Source organism: Zalophus californianus, chromosome 3 (genome assembly GCF_009762305.2).
Source record: "Zalophus californianus isolate mZalCal1 chromosome 3, mZalCal1.pri.v2, whole genome shotgun sequence".
Classification (NCBI taxonomy): domain Eukaryota; kingdom Metazoa; phylum Chordata; class Mammalia; order Carnivora; family Otariidae; genus Zalophus; species Zalophus californianus.
Window position 1 is genome coordinate 66,473,840 of NC_045597.1, and position 20,564 is coordinate 66,494,403.

General features: G+C 39.4%; 1 protein-coding gene across 14 annotated transcripts in view; it reads right to left on the reverse strand.

Annotated features, from left to right (window-relative positions):
• NBEA (neurobeachin) overlaps window positions 1-20,564 on the reverse strand; it is a 680,715-nt gene that overhangs the window by 11,696 nt on the left and 648,455 nt on the right. For 6 of the 14 annotated variants that reach the window (XM_027588285.2, XM_027588293.2, XM_027588287.2 and 3 more), the window contains 6 exons: window positions 14,235-14,297; window positions 13,826-13,915; window positions 11,008-11,200; window positions 9,340-9,411; window positions 7,276-7,431; window positions 6,586-6,756 (listed from right to left, as the gene is read on the reverse strand). In XM_027588285.2, the coding sequence (XP_027444086.1) occupies window positions 6,586-6,756; window positions 7,276-7,431; window positions 9,340-9,411; window positions 11,008-11,200; window positions 13,826-13,915; window positions 14,235-14,297 (745 nt within the window). The remainder of the gene's footprint in view (window positions 1-6,585; window positions 6,757-7,275; window positions 7,432-9,339; window positions 9,412-11,007; window positions 11,201-13,825; window positions 13,916-14,234; window positions 14,298-20,564) is intronic. The other 8 variants (XM_027588290.2, XM_027588296.2, XM_027588295.2 and 5 more) reach the window with 3 other exon arrangements.

The following is a 20,564-nucleotide window of genomic DNA, read 5'->3' on the forward strand; positions in this document are numbered from 1 at the left end:
GACCCTCAGCGCAGTTCTGCTGGAGTCAGAGGATGAACGTCTTGATGATATATGACGTTCAGATTTTATCTACAACCTTTGTTAGCTCACTGCAGAATCCCTGTGGAAGGTATTTTCATTCATGTTTATACCTACATAAAAACCGGATGGCTTGAAATCCCAGAATAAGTATTTTATTAACCACTCTGATTTTCAAGATTTATTTTAAAAAACTGCTAGATAATTGTTAGGGCAGCTCTGAAGGACTGTGTCTGTGAAGAGTCCCTTATGGAGACTCTGTATCCTCAGCCACCTGCAGAGGTCTGGCCCAAGCACCCACAGTGCCTGGGCCCACATTTTTCACAGGTCACAGGTGACCCACATAAAAACATCCCTGGGGTTGGAAAATGTCCTCTGATGCGGTTTCCTTTTTATTACATACTCAGTGTACTCACTGGAAAACAGAAGATAGCTATTCATTAACTCTATGTTTTTTTCTCTTGCAGAGATGACACTGACCACCTCTGAGCACTGAAATGTCAGCAGGACAAATATCCTCCCTTGAAGTCCTGAACCTGGATCTAGGTCAAGGACATTACTGTCCTGCCATTACCTTCCCCAGACAGTCAACAGTATAATCCAAGGAAGCAGAGCTTTGCATAACGCCCAGCGACACCCCCAACCCTCCCGGTACGGATCTGAAGTTCTCTGATCACAGAAATGTATTAGTCTTTTGACTAGTGCTTTTGACCCCAGCCAAAGAGCCTTGCAGCCTCAGTTCCATTAAGGGACAGGAAAGGCACTGACCAAGTGGTATTCAGCCCCCTTCTTAATCAGGAACCTTATAAAGTCTCCCCATGTTAGGCTGAGGGGATTCGAGGCTGAGAAACGGATGCTACATTATGGATGTCATTTTTGAAAGTCCTAGGAGTTAGGAATTGTTCACAGATAACTATGCTTCCTCTGATACATTTCACACTTTCATAAGCCCTAGATAAGATCCCTTGGTCTGAGAAGTGAGGCAAACATACATATATGTTAAAAATATCTCTGGACTGTCCTTTGTCCAGGCTTTCATCTGGTACAGTACCACTGGTTAGTGGCGGTCATGGAGCTGGGCACCAGGATAGCCATAGTAAGAGAAGGCTGGATGCAAACAAAGAGAGGGCTAGATTTGGCAGATGTTTAGTGACAGGCTGTGGCTGGCAGGAGGCTCGGTGTCCAGAGCTGAAGCTCACACAATGGGAGCCCAGGGAAGGGATGTGTGCACAGCTGGAGTCTCCTTTTCAATGGGCTTCTCGTTTCATACTTTGCATAATGCTCATACATGAGCTAAAAGACTTATTTTTAAAAAGTGAGACTGAAAAGGCAAAATCATGTCTTATGCATGTCACTCGATGAATATCTGTAGATGTGATCTGAAAAGACAAATAGTAAATTCTCTTCCAAAACTTCCTACTGCTATGATTTAAAAAATGTCCTATGTATGTATTGACACACTCTCTACCAAGCACCTTATATCTGGTATAAACATTACAACCACACACTCTAAAAGCAAATTGGATTTTGAGCTGAGGTCCCAGTGTATTTTAAGTGTCTGCTGAAGAGACAACAATGTTGACTTGCCCCTCTTGTGACTATCTTGTTGGAAGCTACAGCACGTAATGAGAAATGTCAAGTCCCAAGATCAATGAAATTTTGGGCTCCAGGGATTCAACAGGAATAGCATTGATCCTTTTAAAGAACACCAGTCAGAGATGGGTTGTAATATATTGCAAAGAGGGGCTCAGGAGGATAAACGGCCAAGTCCAAGATACCTACCTGACAAAAAAATTCAATCAGCTTTTAGCACAAATTGCCTGCTCTGCTCTCCTTTCTTTCATGCAGTAGGCTGATTCCAATTAGAGTGCGCAAATTAATTTTTATCACTTCCAAATTAGTTTTAGAATTTGTGCAAAAGAGTGTTTCAGATGAAAGCATCTGTCCCCCACATCTCTGCGATTCTGTTATCTAGTCAGGGGCCTATTTAAATCTCCAAGAAAATTTTCTATGTTCAAAGTCCCAAGTTTGAAAGAGTAACACTGGATATGAGTATTATAAAATATATTCATAAAACAACTGTAATTCAACTGCAACCTATGCTAGGTGGCACCTGCTTATTTATTTTATGGTCTGGAACTTTGTAATAATCTGCTTATAAATGTTCATCGTCTTTGTGGCGAATCCTTTAAAAGTATAAAAATAATTAGGAAAAGACTATTTTTGAGATGTCTGAATTAGTCACAATAATATATTTGACTCAATGAAACCATAAACTCTTTCTGCACCTACCTAAAAAAATCTACAAGCATTAGTTATATTTTCTCTGTGGTACTAATAGAGCTCTCCATTAAAAAAGAATAATGACAATGCAAAAGGGACATAAATATATTAGAGAGCCACTTGAATTAATCTTGAGAAAGTGACTAAGTGAATCCTATCATTTTATGTTGTGCTGAATAAATAAGATTCAGCCTCTGACATACAAAGCAATTTAATGTCCACACCAAGACCAAACCCCTGAATTCTAACGGCTACTGGCATATTATGTTTCACACTAGGACTTCCCCCTTCAAGTCTAGGTTAATATATACAACCCTCAAAACCTAAGGGCATTGTGTCGCACACTTTAATATGAATTTAGACATAACCAGCTTTTTGGTCTTGAGTAGCAATGCATTATAAGATAGAAAACACACACAGCCTGATTCTCTGACCTGTGAATTGGTAGCTAGAATAGATTAAACTGGGACAGAAAAAAAAATCTTTTTCTTTCATGTTGTGAGTTTTCTGATGGCAAGGACTATGTCTGTGTCAACACCCATGGCTGATCCCTGATGTGACAGGCAATTCAGTGTGGGCTGTGACTGCCTTTACAAAAAAAAAGTGCATTGACCAGTCAGTATATGTGGTCTCTCTAGTCATGCATACCTGTGCTACCAGGCTGGCTATTTTAACAGACTCAGTGAGCCATAAATCAGTCTATCAAATACTAGATATGACTAATGATTAATTTTTTACTATTATAATTATCCATATGGTAAAAAGCTGACACCAATTTTTAATGTAATTATTTTGTACCCAAGATGTAAGACTAAACATTTTGTAGTATGATACCAAATATTATCTGATAGCAATTTATGATTCATATAATAAATACTCAATGTGTTCAGTACATTCAAGCAGAAAAAGCAGTTTGGTGATTAGTATAATGTGGGTTTTTGTAAACTCCAGAAGGCCAGAGACTTTGACTATCCAGCTTTCGCAGCGGCTAAGATAGGACCAGCACCCAGTAGGCCTTCAATACATGCTTGTTGCTTGCCTAACACTTTAGGTGATCATCCTGTTTATTCTAGAAGAGCATTCCCCCCCCCTTATATTAAGGATGATGGGTGAAATAAAGCTATATGACATACGTCCATATTAAATGTTCAAGAAGTCTTGGCAAGGTGGGTTTTATAAAGTCATTTAGGGTCATAATGATGACAATAGTTTTGACCAAAAATAAATTCTTATTAAAGGAAGCAACAGTAAAAGATATGTATCAATAACATTCTTACTTTCTTAAGGATAATCTTGTCTTTGTTGAAAGCCTAAATAAAATGCTGCATTTAACAAATACAATATTCACAATTTTGTTCTTAAGGGTCAATATAAACATTTTTATTTATATAGCTCCTGTTGTAAGAAACTTTAACCAGTCTAAGTATTACTACCTTTAATTTTTCTTGATAACTGATAGACTAAAGCAACCATCATTAACCATCTTTTCATTTAAAAGATCATCAGAAAATCACATTAGAATTAAGTAGCTAACACAGACAATTACTATAACTTAAAATGTAAAAAAATTCTTTACCTCATAGTAGTATGATATATAAAATATCTTATCTCAGCTACCAGATGGTAGCTTTTAAGAAATGAATCCTCTTTTGGGAACTACCATTTTCATCATTTCTGAGCTCCAGTTTGAAGATGTTATTTAATGAGATTTCAAGCACTCTTCTGTTTCTTAAAAAAAAATTTGTTATCTAAAATCTTTTAATTTTTATCAATATAGATGGAAGATACTACACAGACCTGCTGCTTAATTTGACTTTTCTAATGAATACTACACTACTATGAAAATGAAGATTTGTAAATATGCAAAAATAAATTTAGATAAAATATATGTGATAATGTGCCATGCTTGAGAATAAGAAAGCCATCCATGGTAGATCAAGTGTCTTATACACATGTAAACACACACACACACACACACACACACACACACAAATTCTGCTAAAAATGAAGTTTCTGGTTTTTTTAATGGTATGGTTTTAGAAAAGAATAAATAAGGAGATTAACTTTTTAGTAGAGAATGATATTTGTTATAATGTAGAATTGGTAGCTCACTGTTTGAGCTGGCTGGAAATCAAGCAACACTGAATATTTTTTTTCCTCAAACCAGTCTGTTTGTTCACAACTTGGTTCACAACTTAGAGCAGAGGCTGATACGCATAACGCACTACTTTCACTCACTCAGTGTCTATGCTAAGAGACGTTACTCCATGATATACTTCTAGTTTCTTCATCTGTTGGTCTTCAGCTCCAGCAGCAAGAATGAAACCTCACATAATATTTGGCTGCATCTAGTTCCTCCCCCACTACCTTCATTCATATATATTTCATTTTCATTTTCTTCACTACTATGATAGGGCCTTTGCTCCTATCAATCAAAAGCCATTTCCTCTTTTTGCAATATTCCTGTCAAAATGCTTAAGAGCGGGGGTGGGCCGGACTTGAATGGTGGACAGACGTACAACTGGCTTTGATCCTCAGCTTTCTCATAGGCTGGAACGAACAGGCCAGGGGTGGCAGCCTCCCGCCACGCAGCTGAAACACAGCATCTCGTCCATTTGTCAACTACTCTTACAACATTTCAGTGGCAGATACCCAGCATTCCTGGAAAACTCTTATCTCTATCTTGTCATAAAGAGGACCCAAACTCATGGTTCAGTTTGTTTGGGAGGTACTGTGTAAGCTGTGACCAGTGTATGAATTATAAGTAGAATCGCCCTGGTTTAGGTACTTGCCATTTTCAACACTGTACAGACACCATTATTTTATAGGGAATATTTGCATTGAGACTACTGAAAGCTTAGTAATTAAAAACAGTGATTATTTCTAGGCAATCTCTTATCTAGTTCTTCATTTAACAATATATATTTTTTAAAGATTTTATTTATTTATTTCATAGACAGAGAGAGACAGCGAGAGAGGGACCACAAGCAGGGGGAGTGGAAGAGGGAGAAGCAGGCTTCCCGCCGAGCAGGGAGCCAGATGCGGGGCTCGATCCCAGGACCCTGGGACCATGACCTGAGCCAAAGGCAGATGCCTAACGAGTGAGCCACCCAGGCGCCCTTCATCTAACGATACTGAAAATCCTATTATGTGTATCACTATCCCAGGAACCAGAGATTTAAAATGGAAAGGGAGAGACTCGTGATCCATTTTAGTGTTTCCTCAGAACAACAATTCCAAAGAATAATAACTGTTCTGCCATTAGCAAAAGAGGCCATGGAAAAACATGTTTGAGAAATTGTGGGTTAAGCAAATTTCAACAGATTTGTTTGTGTAAGTAAGACTTTCAGAACTTACTTACATAGTAAGAGTAAATGCACTGTTTTCTAAAATTATTTTACTCTGGAGTCCCCCCATTTTTTCCCTACAGGATATCTTAGGGAGTACTGTTGAATAAAAATACTTAGGAATCATCACAAGCAAAGAAACTGTCTTACTCAGTTTTTGCCGTCCGAATGCCTAGTCTGAAGGGAGTACTCAATCACTGTTAAACGAATAAACAGAGAAATTTACTAGACTGTGTGGAAGAAAGTAGTAAGTGTCCTCACTGAGGCACAAATAAAACCTTATAGAAATTCAGAGGAGGGAGAGAGTATATTCAGTTGAGAGAAATGATACAAAGTTTAATGGATGAGGAGATACTGAAGGAAATTTCTGAAGGATAGAGACATTTGGAGGTTGGGGGAAGACTGCCAACTACAGGGTCAATGTGAGGAGACCTGGAACTTTCCCCAAGTTGAAGGTTACAGTAGGTACAACAGAATAACAAACAACATTCTAGCAAAGATTTTTGCCACCTAAAGCTTTCATATTTTAAAAACTAATGATGTAGGGCGCCTGGGTGGCTCAGTTGGTTAAGCAACTGCCTTTGGCTCAGGTCATGATCCTGGAGTTCCGGGATCGAGTCCCGCGTCGGGCTCCCTGCTCGGCAGGGAGTCTGCTTCTCCCTCTGACCCTCTTCCCTCTCGTGCTCTCTATCTCTCATTCTCTCTCTTTCAAATAAATAAATAAAATCTTTAAAAAAAAAAAAAAAAAAAAAAAAAAAAAAATAAAAAAATAAAAACTAATGATGTATTGTATGGTGACTAACATAACATAATAAAGTAAAATAAAATTAAAAAAGAATCTTTATAACCCTAGGAAAAGCTGTTAGAAAAATAAAAAAAGCAAAATATATTTAAAGAAACTTGTAGTCTGATGGGACACTTCTACACAAATACTCACTGCTGTTAGGGTTGTCTCCTATGATATGGTGTCGCCCACTCCAGTACCAGAGAAGCAGGGTAGCATCTCGAGACCCAGACACAATGTAGCAGTCCCCTCCTATGTATGACTCAGACCTGGCCAGGCACGTGACCACATCCCAGTGGCCAAACACGATCTGAGTTAATTTCCCTGAAACACACACACACAAAAACGGTAGGTTTAATTCATTTGCTATTTTTCTTTAAATGGTAATAAGCTTAACTTTATTTTACTAGATTTGTGAAAAGTGGATCTGTAAATGTGAAAATTTATAAGCTAATTCAAATCCAGCTACAGATGCTTTCTTCAATTTCTTCTGAAAAATGATGCAAGAATGTTCCTTGGGAGTTTTAAGGACATGGCTTCAAAAGCAACACAATCATGATTTTCATTCTCCAGGAGTTGGGCCAGACTACGGGGAGGTTTAAGGTCTTTTACTGGACTTGATTTGGGGAAGGAACAGTAGTCCCGTTTGTGCTATGAAATCAGGACTCATGCTAATGTTTGGAATGGATAGAGTTATAATGAGTTACTTACAACGTGAACATTTAATTTGAATCTTGACACTCAAGATGAAAATGTCTACATTATTAAGCATGATTTTATTTCAAGCTCTGGGTCTAACAAAGGCATTTTGAAGAGAAAAAGGTATTTCATAGTTAAGCTTACCTGTTTCTGTAGAGTAAACTCTGAAGCTCTTATCCCAGAACCCACAGATAAGAATATAGCGATTATCTGCTGTGACCACAAAACAATGTGCATTGATTTGTATACTCTGATCAACAAGGTCCGTGATCTGCCGTTTGTTCACACCAGAGTTATTGGCTAAACATACACAGAAAAAAAGAATTTAAAGAAGGATTCCACAGGAGGTTCTTCAAGGAATATTTTTATGCTTCCTTTATCTAGAAATGGGCTTTTAAGGCCATAAGATTATTAACATTTTAACATTTCCCCATGAGGAATAGAAGCTTAATTTTTAGTAGCAGTGGTTATTTATGAACCATTTTACACATCTCAAAGTTGTCAGAAAGTTCAGTTCCCTCTCCCCCAATAAATAAAAACAACATGAAGATGTCAGATAATGAATTGAAAATAAAAATATTTAGATGCCTTGAATTCTATACATGTTCACTACGCACAAGTTCATTAGGGTCCAACCAGTTCTGTAATCAGGAGGAAGAAATATTGTGTGAAGTATGGTACAGAAGGAAAAAAAAGTCTTAATCGTTGCCCCAATCTGTCATTTTCTGATGGCATTTCCAATTCATGCGGAAAAAAGAGGGGAGAGGTTTGAGCAAGGGATGTTGTTATGTGGGCAGCCCCACAGGGAGCTTTAGGTCAGCAGCTTTAAAGACCTGGCTTGTCAACAAACAGAAGGCCTTTCCAGAATGGGCTGGCAGGGGAGGAGACAAACAGAAAAGATGGGAGAGGGAGTGGGGAGGAAGGAGACAGGCAGAGACTCCCGTGGATAGCACTGGGACCGAATCTGAATAAAGTCAGGACCTCGGAGACACCGTCTGATTTCCCTCGTGCCTGTCTGCATGCCAGCCTGTTCCGTCCTCTGCACTGTCCTTTCAGGCTAAATCCCTGGGCTGAATTCTTAAACAGGAGATGCAGACGATCACCCATACTCTCTCACGCCAATTAGACTGAAGTGCTACTCTTTGTGGACTCCCACTAAAGCTATAATAACAACGACCAGGGAGGGAAGCCAAAAAAAATTATACTGAGAAAGGTAGCAAAGAAAAAGAAAATCAATGGTTCTGAGTCACTTGAGAACTGTGTAATTGGTCCTTGATTAATTAGAAGAGAGCTGCTAATTTCTCCAAGGTTACATTCCTGCTGCATGTGACACTGTCGATGTTTCTTGGACAAAGGAATAGTTGGACTGACTCTAAAATATTCCCAGTCCTAAACCTTATCTCTTCCCAAAGACATGTAAATGCTATTCTGTGTAGGGGTATAAATAACTAACTTAAATGACTGCCTTTTAACTTATTTCTGGGTTCGAAGATGAAGGGAGAATTAAGAAATATAAGGGACGATATACCATAACTTGCATATGGCTTTATACTTTTTTCAAGCCACTTTTTTTTTTTTTCCTAATTTAGTTCTCTACATGATCCCATGAAAAAGTCAGGACAAACATCCTGATCAGTCATGTTGCAGATAGGAAATTGAGGCCTAGGAAGAAGAAGGGGCTTGTTCTGGAGCATCTGCTAATAAATGTGTACATGATTTAAAAATATTTCCATTATCTTTTGCAAAGAGTTACAGCTCATACGTTTGCAATTCATATGAAATCTTTAATTAAAAATATTGGCCTATTGAAAGGAGATTTCTAGAAAAGATGTCTTTCATGTTAGTTCTCTTCAATGATTTTTTTGAGTCCTCACATATTTTAAATATTTTAAATAATATATAGTTGTTAAAGAATAGTTTAGTCTGAAGGAGAGGACAGTTTGGAATGATTTGCCTTGTTTAGAACCAACTTAAATGACCTCCTAAAAAAAAAAATCAAGAAAATGCCACAAATAATTGCTTAAATACCAGAAAGTCCTTAGATGGCATATTATGATCTACACAGCTCCTTGATGGTAATTCAATGTTATCTGCACACTAATTTTATGGCAGAAAAATTATCATTCGACTACCTTTTGTAATAAATAACTACATAGGAATCTGTGGACAGTCAGCATTCATGAAAATGTATTTTTGTTGTTAACGTACCAATTAGGGGGTCCATTTCAATGGGAAGATGATGAGCTTGATCCAAAGAGTATCCTGGAGCTCCTCTGAGGCCTAAAGTTTAAACAGAAGGAGAAAACTACCACAAAAGTCTCAGAGAGAAGGAACTTCCTAATAAGCAGTGTTCTATGATGATTGTAGAAAAGCTGTATTGCTTAAAAATTATTTGGCAAATTGTTGTAAGAATGATGGTCATACTACACATCTTTGTAGATATTCTCAAAAGAAACCATTCACAACAGGGACGCTGGCTTCTATGTCAGATGTAGGAAGCTGGAAACAGTGTTCTTATCCTAACAACAAGAAGAAGCCGCCTATAACAGAAGATCACAACATTTCTTGAGCCCATCAGAGAGCTGAGATTCCGGGCAACCAATGAGCTTGAAATCTACGAAGCTGTGTCTGCAAGCGGGGGTGGGCGTGAGCATGGCAGGGCTCACCTGGGCCAGGGCAGAGGGGAAGATGGGACTCCCATTTTCCGTCAATAGATGGCAAGTCAATTGAAGGTAAAAAATGGAGCCACACCTAAGACCTTAAGCTCAGGAAAAGCTACTACCAGAGGATTAATATTTAGGGCTTGATTGAGTTATTAGTCATAATTTTTTACATGTGATTATATAACATATATAATACTTTTGAACAATGCCAAAGAAAAAATTAATCCTTTACAGTTTTTTTCTCAATGCAAAATATTTCTAGAGGCTCAGACTTCTGTGAATAATAAAGTTATATTTTTTCTTAAGATGTTTGTTGCATCTTTCTGACCAAATGGAATTAGTTATACCTCATGTTGATAGTATCACCGATAAACATAAAATAAGTGCATTTAGAAATTCTTAGAAGAATAAGCTATGATATACTTGATACCGTTTTTCAGAGCAATACAGAAGTCAATAGAATAGAAAAATTCAGGTTAATTTACCATGGCTTATCCATTTAGTTCTGGAGACAGTGAGAGTCCTGGGGTTTCCGAGGATATCGTAAGGGGTGAATTTGGCCAACTAAATCATTTGGTCACATCGACTTCTGTCCTGGTTAGGTAAGTATCAATATGTCTAATTTTGATAATAGAATCCTATCACTTCAAGATGTACCAGCTGGAACTCTTGGGAACAAGTTTAAAGAAAACACACATGAAATCACTAAACAATTTAGATTTTGTCTTTTCTCAAAGACTCTCAGCTCCTCAAGGAGGGAGATGGTGTCTGTCCTGTTCATTGTTGTGCTCATGGCTATTTGACACAGAGTGGCCATTCAAATATTTGCTAACTAAATTACTGAAGTGGAAGAAAGAGAATTTGAAACCAGATTCAAACTCACTTTTGTTAAATATGGGATAAAAGTGGTTTTTCTTTTTTCCTGCGGGGCAGGCATAGGGTAGGGTGGGAGGACCTGAGTTAATTGTAGACCTGCTTCAATTTATCGAATATTTATTGAACACTTAACCATCAGCCAAGCATTCGGTGAGGCCCCAACACAGAGCAGCAGTGGATGAGACAGACAAGACTCCTCTTGTCAGGTCTGGCACCGATTTGCTCTGCTGCTGTCCGTAGATAATCTGGCATACCAGCTAGCCCCCAGCGCACTTACCTTCACTTAACTGCACCTTCTAAGACCCCTCTAGTAAGTGATGCGCTTGGACACACATACCTACTGTGTTGTGCCATCGATTCACTGCAAACAGCCGGCTGCAGGTCACAGTCACCACCGCAGGGATGGTCAGGTGGGGCAGTGTGTTGGCTGCTACGTGGGTCACCGGAGAATTTGATGGGAACTTCAGCACCATGATCACATCCTGTTGCATCTGATCTTTAAACATGAGTGGACTCTGTGGAAGGAAACACTGTTGAATAGAAAGGGAAGAGAGCAGAAGAAAACAGAAGGGATAACACAGTTAGTGAAAGCTCTGGGGAGACGGAGGTTAACACAGACGAGGCTAGCATGAGCAGAGAGCAAAGCAACCCGAACTTCCATCCGGGGAGGATGGCATGGGGAAAGGGGCAAGGGCCCTGTGCCACCGCCGGCTGAGGACACGACCAGCCTCAGTCTAAGCCTCTCGAGACTGCGGGGTGAGACGTGAGCTCCCAGGTCTGTCTCCTGATGCAGCAGCATTATTCAGTGCGGTGAAAAACGTCAGTTGAGTGGAAAAATTAGTGAAGTCAGGGACTGACACTGTTTACATGAAAGATAAGGTGAATGGACTGATACTTTCACTTTTTACCTGGCTGATCTGGCGTCACGGCTGCAATCTAAATAACTAAAATATACTAGCTTTCCCCGTCAGAGCTTTGCACGCATCTCTGCTGTGGCAATCCTGACTGGTTATGGCTGACGCCTCCTTTCTAGACTGTGCGCTTGCTGAGGGCTACCCCTTTTTCCTTCCTTCAGTCTGTGCTTTCAGACGTCTAGCATGTGCCTCGACAGACAGCAGACACTATCGATGCTACAGTTCCAGCAACTATAAAACACCATCAATACTCCTGCATTGAAAGCCCAAAATGGGGATGCTGGAAATAGCCATTATGTCGCGTTCATAAATGTTCTGTAATTGTTTTCTATACGTATGAAGTGTCTGCTCCACGAATGTAGAAGGTTTTAGGTTTCCTTTATGAGCAGTTCCATGCCAATTTAGTCTCTCACAATTTTCCCCAGGAAAGCAATGAATCCTGACTGGGCACTTCTCCAGGATAAGTATTTTTATTATTATTATTAAACAGAGACAACTAACACGGGAATAAAACTCTTCTGCCAAAGCATTTCATAAAATAAAGTGTTAGAGATACTCTCTTAGCTTATTAAAAATACTTCATCTAGGGGCGCCTGGGTGGCTCAGTTGTTAAGCATCTGTCTTCAGTTCAGGTCGTGAGCCCAGGGTCCTGGGGTCAAGCCTCACAACCGGCTCCCTGCTCTGCGGGGAGCTCTGCGGGGAGCCTGCTCCTCCCTCTCCCACTCCCCCTGCTTGTGTTCCCTCTCTTGCTGTGTCTCTCTCTGTCAAATAAATAAAATCTTTAAAAAAAAAATTCATCTAAGGCTTGAGGCTCCAAGGCCACCTCCCCTTGTCTACACTGTGACTGCGTGTTCATATGAAACCGTGTGCTTGGTATCAACCTCTTTGCTTTGTCACACGCAAGGACCAATTTCAAGCAGAAGAGTTCATTAGTGACCAAAGGGGCTGAAGCTGTTGGAGCCATTGTAGAGAGAAAAAACGTTTTCAAACAAACACATTTATTTGTTTCACTAGGAGTTTGACTCGATAGGTCTGGAGGATGCAGCCCCCTCTGTGTTGCCAGTTGCTTAGCGTCATGCCTGACACACAGAAGGAACTCGATACGAATTTATTAACTGAAAAAATAAATGAAAGGTCTGAACAGTACTTCCGCCACAAAATAACAGCTTATAAATTTGTTTGCACATATACTATGGACCATATTTCAGAGCTCTTTACTCCAAAATTAGGGTACTTGCTGCCTTGATAACTGCCTAGAAAAATGGATGAACTTTAATTCATTTTGCAAACATGTTCTTTTACCTTCAAGCATTTTTCACTTCAGTAAAGAAATCAGTGAAAACCCACAGCTTAAAAAATAAAATGCCTTCCACAGAAGTTTCTCGGAAAAAATGTACCGTCTTCAAATTAAAGAGGGAAATGTTGTACAATTTGCTAATAGACTGAAAAAGGCCTGTTTTGTTACAAAAATGAGCTTTAAAAAAAAGAAAATGAGCTTTTAAAATTCCGATTAAAATGAAAAGAATATTACCTCTTCCCTTGTAAAACGGGAATACAAGTTTTAATATGAGGAGGTAGTGGTGATGATGACACCAGCTAACATTTATTGAGAACGTGCTGCACACCAGGTGCTGGTCTAAGTGCCCTGTGGTATTAAGTCATGAAATTCTCAAGGCAGATGGTATTTTTGCTTTCATGTAACAGATGTTGCAACGTAAACAGGGAGGTTGAATACCTTGCCCAGGTCATTCCCTAGCTAGAGGCAGAGCTGGGGTTTGACCAGACTGGCTCTGGAGCCCTTGTTTTTAAACCCTCCTGCCTCTGCAAGTTACCTCTGTATTTCTGCCCTCTTCTTAAAATGAGCTACTCCCCCTACTCAACCTTGCCCCAGAAGATTAAATTGGGCCATATCATATTGTGTTGCTATTATATTTTCATCCTACCTTATAAATCAAATCTAATTCTGGTGCCTCTATGTGTCTGAATGAGTTTAGGCAGAGGCTAAAGTCAGAGAAGAAGGCAATTGTTGTGAACCCCAAATTGGGCGAGTGTGGCAGGATGTAAAGGTAGGAACCGCACTCCCCTCTGTGTCTCCGCAGGGTATCAGCATATACTGAGCCTGAAGACTTAACCAATACACCGAGAAGCCTTTAAAAACGCTGCTGAAATGACGATCTGACTTGACGCGTACCCAGGTACAAAGAAAGCAGAAAACTTTCTTTTCAGGCTGCTCTGTCTTACCAGGTGCATGGCAGAGCTCCGAGGCGGATGTGGCTCAATAAGCAACTGAGATGGCGTCTGTCCAAAGTTCTGTATCTGGGCCTCCATGGCCTGCAGGGGAAGGAGAGTGATTGTCATAATCAATATGCATCAACGAGAGAGGTCAACACACTCCCTGACAATGCAAGTGGATCCCAAGTCAGCCATGAAAGAAGTCCAGAAAATTCACTGGGTGCTCTTCTCTCAGGGTGCAGAATCATCCAAGTGTTAGTATTTTGTAGACAGGCTTTGCTTTCTCCTTCCAAACATGCTTCCGTTCACCAAGTGGCTATTCTTACGTAGAAGCTAGGGTTAAATGTGGGAGTGTTATGCCTGTGAGTGCATGCAGCTGAGGCCAAAGAACACTCAACACTAAATACACCACGTATACCTTAATAAAGTCCTGTGTAAGGAGGAACGTATGGGGATCTCTAATGAAATAAGCTTCTGGGATCTTGGGAAAAAAGAATGATACATAAAGTCAGTCCACCAGTGATACGAAGTAAAATTCAGAAAATCATATATTCCAGCCAATACAGAGGGTAATCATTAAGACTTTTGTATAATGATTAATGATGGCCAAATTTTCAGTACAAAAAAATATATTTTAGCATGTCATGCTTTTTTAAGATGAATGCTGAAATATTATTTAATGTCTATAAGGTATGAATTCACTTCTCTTAAAATTTTTTTGAAATTTTAGAGATAACCAGCCCAAAGAGGAAATAATTCTTTGGGCATCTTGAGCTATGAAATATATTATTAAAGCCTGTGCAGCTAGAAATATTAATGAGATTTTATGGCTCCCAATGAATAAAAATAATCTTGGATCTCAAACTGTCTGGACTGTATAATATGCCTTTTTCTGTGTGTATGTCAAAGATATAATCTTATAGAAGATTTATGTATTTCTTCTATATATAAATCCTACAGGCAAAAAAATTTCAATATATTAAGCTAGCCTAACAGAAAAGATTTTTCCAAAATACTGTTAGCACGTAATTTAAGTCAACAAGGAGAAGCACCATATTTACAGTGGTCATTACTGTTACCATGCTAATTTTTCCCCTAAAATTGTGTGCATTGTGGTTGCACATAAAAGTGAAATACGAAACTCATTGCTGAGTGCTTAGGAATGCAGGTAAGGTGGTAGATGACTCTCGACGCTGCAGTGCCGCTAATCGCATTCACTATCTAGAGATCTCATTTATAAAGTACTTAAATTTAACAATCTGTCCACCTAGACTGCATTTCAAGAAAATGTTTATCAATAAAAATGTGAATTTTCAAATTTATTAGCAATATTAAACATGAATGCATCATTATCTGCCATATTTTAGCAATTGCATAAATGGGGCTTTGGTTCTTTTATTTGCAGAGGCAACAGGATGAATTATTAAATCTCTTTAAGTGCTGTCCAATCTTAATGTATCCATTTATTTGCACGGTGTCCACACATACGCAAAGTGTGACTATTTAAGTAAATCATACTCACATAGATTCCATCATACTTTATCTCCCCAGTGCAAGATTTACGATTATAAAAGAGGGAAGAGACCATTTCTGGTTAGGTTCACATCATGAACAATAAACTCCTGAGAGTTACTTGAAAGAAAAAAAATAGTAATTTCATTGTTAAAGTTGCCCTGGCTAGAAAATGTCCAATACCTAGCTTAATGTATCATGAACAGCTAAAGTCGCTCTAACAATAGGTCCTTTGGCTTGTGTTCCAACTCCTCCAGAAAGAGGACTGGGGTGGGGTGGGGGGAGACAGGGGTGAAATTAAATACAGTTTAGTCTCTAGGTCAGTGTTTGTACTTAGTAGGTAGCCTTTAAATGGCCATAGAAGGACTAAATCCACAAACATGCTCTGCTTGACTTGATTTTTGTTCTGAAGGGCAAGTATTAAAACTATACCAGAATATCTTAGGAGACTCACTTACTTTGCAGAAATCTGTACAGTTCTCTTCAGATCCTTTTTGGACTGAGGCAGAGTACACACACGTATTTATTTTAAACAACTCTCGAAGGGCATCAGGATAAATATTAAGCTGTGATCAAGTTAATATTGTGATTTTGCCCTTTCATTAAGACAATCAATTCCCTACACTACTTAACATTTATTTATTTTTTTTAATACTAAACTGAATCCCTCTTCCTTGTGATCCAGATCACATGCCTTCATGACCTAAAAGTTCTTATTCCAATATTTATCTTTTGGCTCTCTTGTAATCCTGTCTACCAGTAATTCCTTAACCCCTGATTTAAAAATATACAGATCTTTCTGATCTGGAAGAAGCACACTGCCTCCTCTGAGTTCTCTCCTTGTCACTACCAACCCATTTGAATGGGGAGTGAGCACCTACTGATTTTCTTCACCTCTCCCCCGTTCTATGTTTTCTGTTCTCACCCACATCTAGAAAGTCATCAATGTCTTCTTTCTGTCAAGAGGGAAGTACTTTGTACGGGAGGGTGCCCGGGGATATACACAGCCCATTCTGTAATCGATGAAGCATAGCAGCTGAGTGGTTGTTCTGAGAACCACTCCCGATGTAGGAGAAAATGCCTCCCCTTCATGCGAAACTTGGACAGGGTTCTAAATCCTTCCCAGACTCCCTAAATCATAAGGAATGTCCTCCATATTCTCATAGCCCTTTTTCCCCCCTTTATCATGAAATTCAACGCACAGTTCTTTACACAGGTCTGTTTGCTCAGACTGTTGATCTTTGCAGGTCAAGGCTGTGACTTCATTCTAAGAGAGTTCAAAAACATTTGCTGAATATAGAAGTGGAACAACGGTGGGACATTTGTGCAAAACTGAAAGGTAGCACAGAAAAGGAAAAGCAGAGTAGTAGAGAAAACACTGGAGTGCTTACTCTAACAATTCAGTACTACAAAGACAGTGAAGTTAACAAACATTGTTAAATGCTTACTCAATGCTGAGGGATAAGAAATCAGATACCAGCCTGTCCTCAAGAAGTTTTCAGCCCATGAGGACATAAGATGAGTGGTAATCAGGGCACACGGTAGGTAGGGGACCATGGTGGAGGCCATCCTGGAGTACAAGGGAGCCCAGGAGTGATGTCTACATTAGACTCAGGGTAGAGCAGGGCACAGGGAGAGCAGGGCTGTTAGGAAAGGGGCTTCCAGAAAAGGGACAAGAGCTGAGTGACATGAATGATAAGTAGGAATTTTGGCCAGCTGACAGCAAAAAAAGATCGGAAATAGTGTTTTAAAAAAATTCAACATATGTCTATTTTTCTATACATTATTCTGCATGGGTCAGAGAGACTTAATCTAGCTTTATTTATTCATAAAGCATATACGTACTGAGCACCTACTATGTACTGGGTACCATTGTAGATATTTATGATATTCATCAAGCAAAACAGATGGGTTTAGAGCTTAACGTTCTAGCCAGGACGGCATAGGCGCTCACATTCAGCCAGATATCACAAGCCAGCAGCGCTTGGGCTAGATAGAAGCAGCTCACAGATATACACAATGGAATATTATGCAGCCATAAAAAGGAATGAGATCTTGCCATTTGCAACGATGTGGATGGAACTGGAGGGTGTTATGCTGAGTGAAATAAGTCAATCAGAGAAAGACATGTATCATATGACCTCACTGATATGAGGAATTCTTAATCTCAGGAAACAAACTGAGGGTTGCTGGAGTGGTGGGGGATGGGAGGGATGGGGTGGCTGGGTGATAGACATTGGGGAGGGTATGTGCTATGGTGAGTACTGTGAATTGTGCAAGATTGTTGAATCACAGATCTGTACCTCTGAAACAAATAATGCAACATATGTTAAGAAAAAAGAAAAAGAAGATAGCAGGAGGGGAAGAATGAAGGGGAGTAAGTCAGAGGGGGAGATGAACCATGAGAGACGATGGACTCTGAAAAACAAACTGAGGGTTCTAGAGGGGAGGGGGTGGGGGGATGGGTTAGCCTGGTGATGGGTATTAAAGAGGGCATGTTCTGCGTGGAGCACTGGGTGTTATGCACAAACAATGAATCACGGAACACTGCATCAAAAACTAATGATGTAATTAATGTATGGTGATTAACATAACAATAAAAAAATTAAAAAAAAAAGCAGCTCACAGGTATGGTTTCTATTTCAGCCAACATTTATAGGTCAGAAAATTTCAAATAAATTGGATTTTTTGGCGTCTCTCAAAAAACACAGAAGAGGTGGTTCATCAGCATTCCTGCACAGCAACACCTGGCTGGTGCCAAGGCACAGGGGCTCTTTTGTAATGCCCACGGCTCAGAGGACCCAGGCATGCGCTGTCTCCCGGCCCGCTTCACTGGTTTATTCCCTGTCTGACTCCTACAGACTTCAGCATTTGTTAATCCTCTTAAAATCTACTACCAAAACGTTAATTTGTATTACAGGGAAGCTATCGCTTTATAGATCTACAGTAGTCCCGTGTTCATCCTCGGGGTATATGGTCCAAGACCCCAAAGAATGCCTGAAACTGTGGATGGTACTGAACCCTATGTACGCTGTTTTTTCCTATACATACATACCTATGATAAAGTTTAATGAATAAATTACGCATGGTGAAAGATTAACAGCAATGACCACTGATAAAACAGAACAATGATAATATACTGTAATAAAAGTTATGTGAATGTGATCTCTCTTTCAAAATACCTTATGGTACTGGGCTCACCTTTCTCCTTAGGATGATGATGTGAGATGGTAAAATGCCTATTTGATGAGGGGCGCCTGGGTGGCTCAGTTGGTTAAGCATCTGCCTTTGGCTCAGGTCATGATCTCAGGGCCTTGGGATGGAGCCCCGCATCGGGCTCCCTGCTCAGCAGGGAGTCTGCTTCTCCCTCTCCCTCTGCCCCGTGCACCCCCCACCCCTGCTTGTGCTCTCTCTCAAATAAAATCTTTAGAAAAAAATGCCTAACCGATAGTATGAAGTGAGGTAATGAGGTAGGTACCGTGACCTAACATCAAGCTACTGCTGACCTTCTGAGGCTAGGTCAGAATCACTGCTTCCAGAACATGGCTGACCTCGGGTCACTGAAACCGTGGAAAGCCAAACAGTGGATAAGGGGAGCCTATTGCATTGCACTTTCCACTGAAGCAAGAATGAACTGATACTGTATGTGTGAGCTCATGACTTTTATAATGTTTATGAGAGAAGAGTAAAACTTGGGAAATAACTCTGTCAATCTAACTTCATCAAATCTCAGCTGTTATCCATTGTGAAAAGTGTCATTAATTTATATACTATTAAGAAGTAAAAAAATGTTGCCAATTCAACTATGATCCACCACTGATTGCAAGACACACTGTGATATGGAGTGCTGAGAAGTGACAATGACAGGCATCTCAGAATCAGTAAGTGATACTAACATTTTACATATAATACACAGCAACAGAAGTCTTGCACACTTCATATAAATCTAGCATAGGTAATAGACTTAAAACAGAAGATTTTTCAAAACAAATCTGACTGACAAAATCTTTGGTGTTTTACACATAGGAAAGACCATGTATTTATGGGTCTTTAGCGGGATAAGATGAAGATACAGATCTGCTGATACTTAAATAATATTCCTTCTTAGGCCTTTGTAATCACTGAATGTGGCATCTTAGACTAAAGCTGCTTATGTGCATCCACTTTAATTAACTGTGTGTGTGTTTTCTCCCTTTTAACCAGCACTCAGATCAAGACAGAGGGCTTTGGCACGGAACTGGAAGTTTCCACATCTTGAGCTGGGTGGTGTCTTCGTGGGAGTGGGACGGTACCACCCTCCTGCCTCTTCACAGCAGTTTTCCCCACACCTCACCCTCTGCCAGGTTAATCACGATTTCGATGATAACTAAATTGCACCAACAAAATTACCATCGATTATTTTTTCTTTTCTCGAACTTCTGATAAGTAGAATCATACAGTACCTCTTTTCATGCCTGCCTTTTTTTGATCAAAATGCCTGGGAGATTCATACCTATTGTTCTGTGTATCAGTGTTTTGTCATTGTTGTGGCCATTACAGTGTCCCACTGCATCCGTCTGCCACAAGAGATCAATTCTGTTCACGGATATTTGGGCTGCTAACAGTTTCAGGTTATCATGAATAAAGTAGCTTAGAAAATTCTTGCACATTTCTTTTGATGGAGGTGAGCAGTCATTTTTGTTGGGTGCATAACCTAGGTATCGGGTTGCCAAGTTAGAGGGTAGGAATATTTTGTTTTACGGCCAAGTTGTTCTCCAAAGTGACTCTACTGATTTTGTGTATTTATTTGTATAAGTATCTGTGACTGCAGAATGCAGTGATCAAGCTGTAAATAAAGTGATGATTCAGACTGTGATCTTTGAGGGTGCGGATCTGCTGGAACTCTTACATATCAAACTCAACTTTATCTCAGAAAATAATCATATAAGGAAATCCACGTAATTTCCTCACCAGGAATTGTTCAGATAGGAATGATAAGTAAGTTAATTTCTTAAGAGTTTTACATTTTAAGTGTTATATGGATTCTTACTTATTCTTACAAAAACTATTTGGTTGAATACGGGGCTGTTACCATGTACTTAGTATTTATTTATTTTTAATTAATTAATTTTTTTTTGCATTTGTTTTTCTCCCCAGCTAAGACTCATCAAGAAACAGGTAGGTCATAAGATTAGAAAAAAAAGTTTCTTTTTTTTTTCACACTTTGGAGGGACTTCTAAAATATGGAATTTTTCAG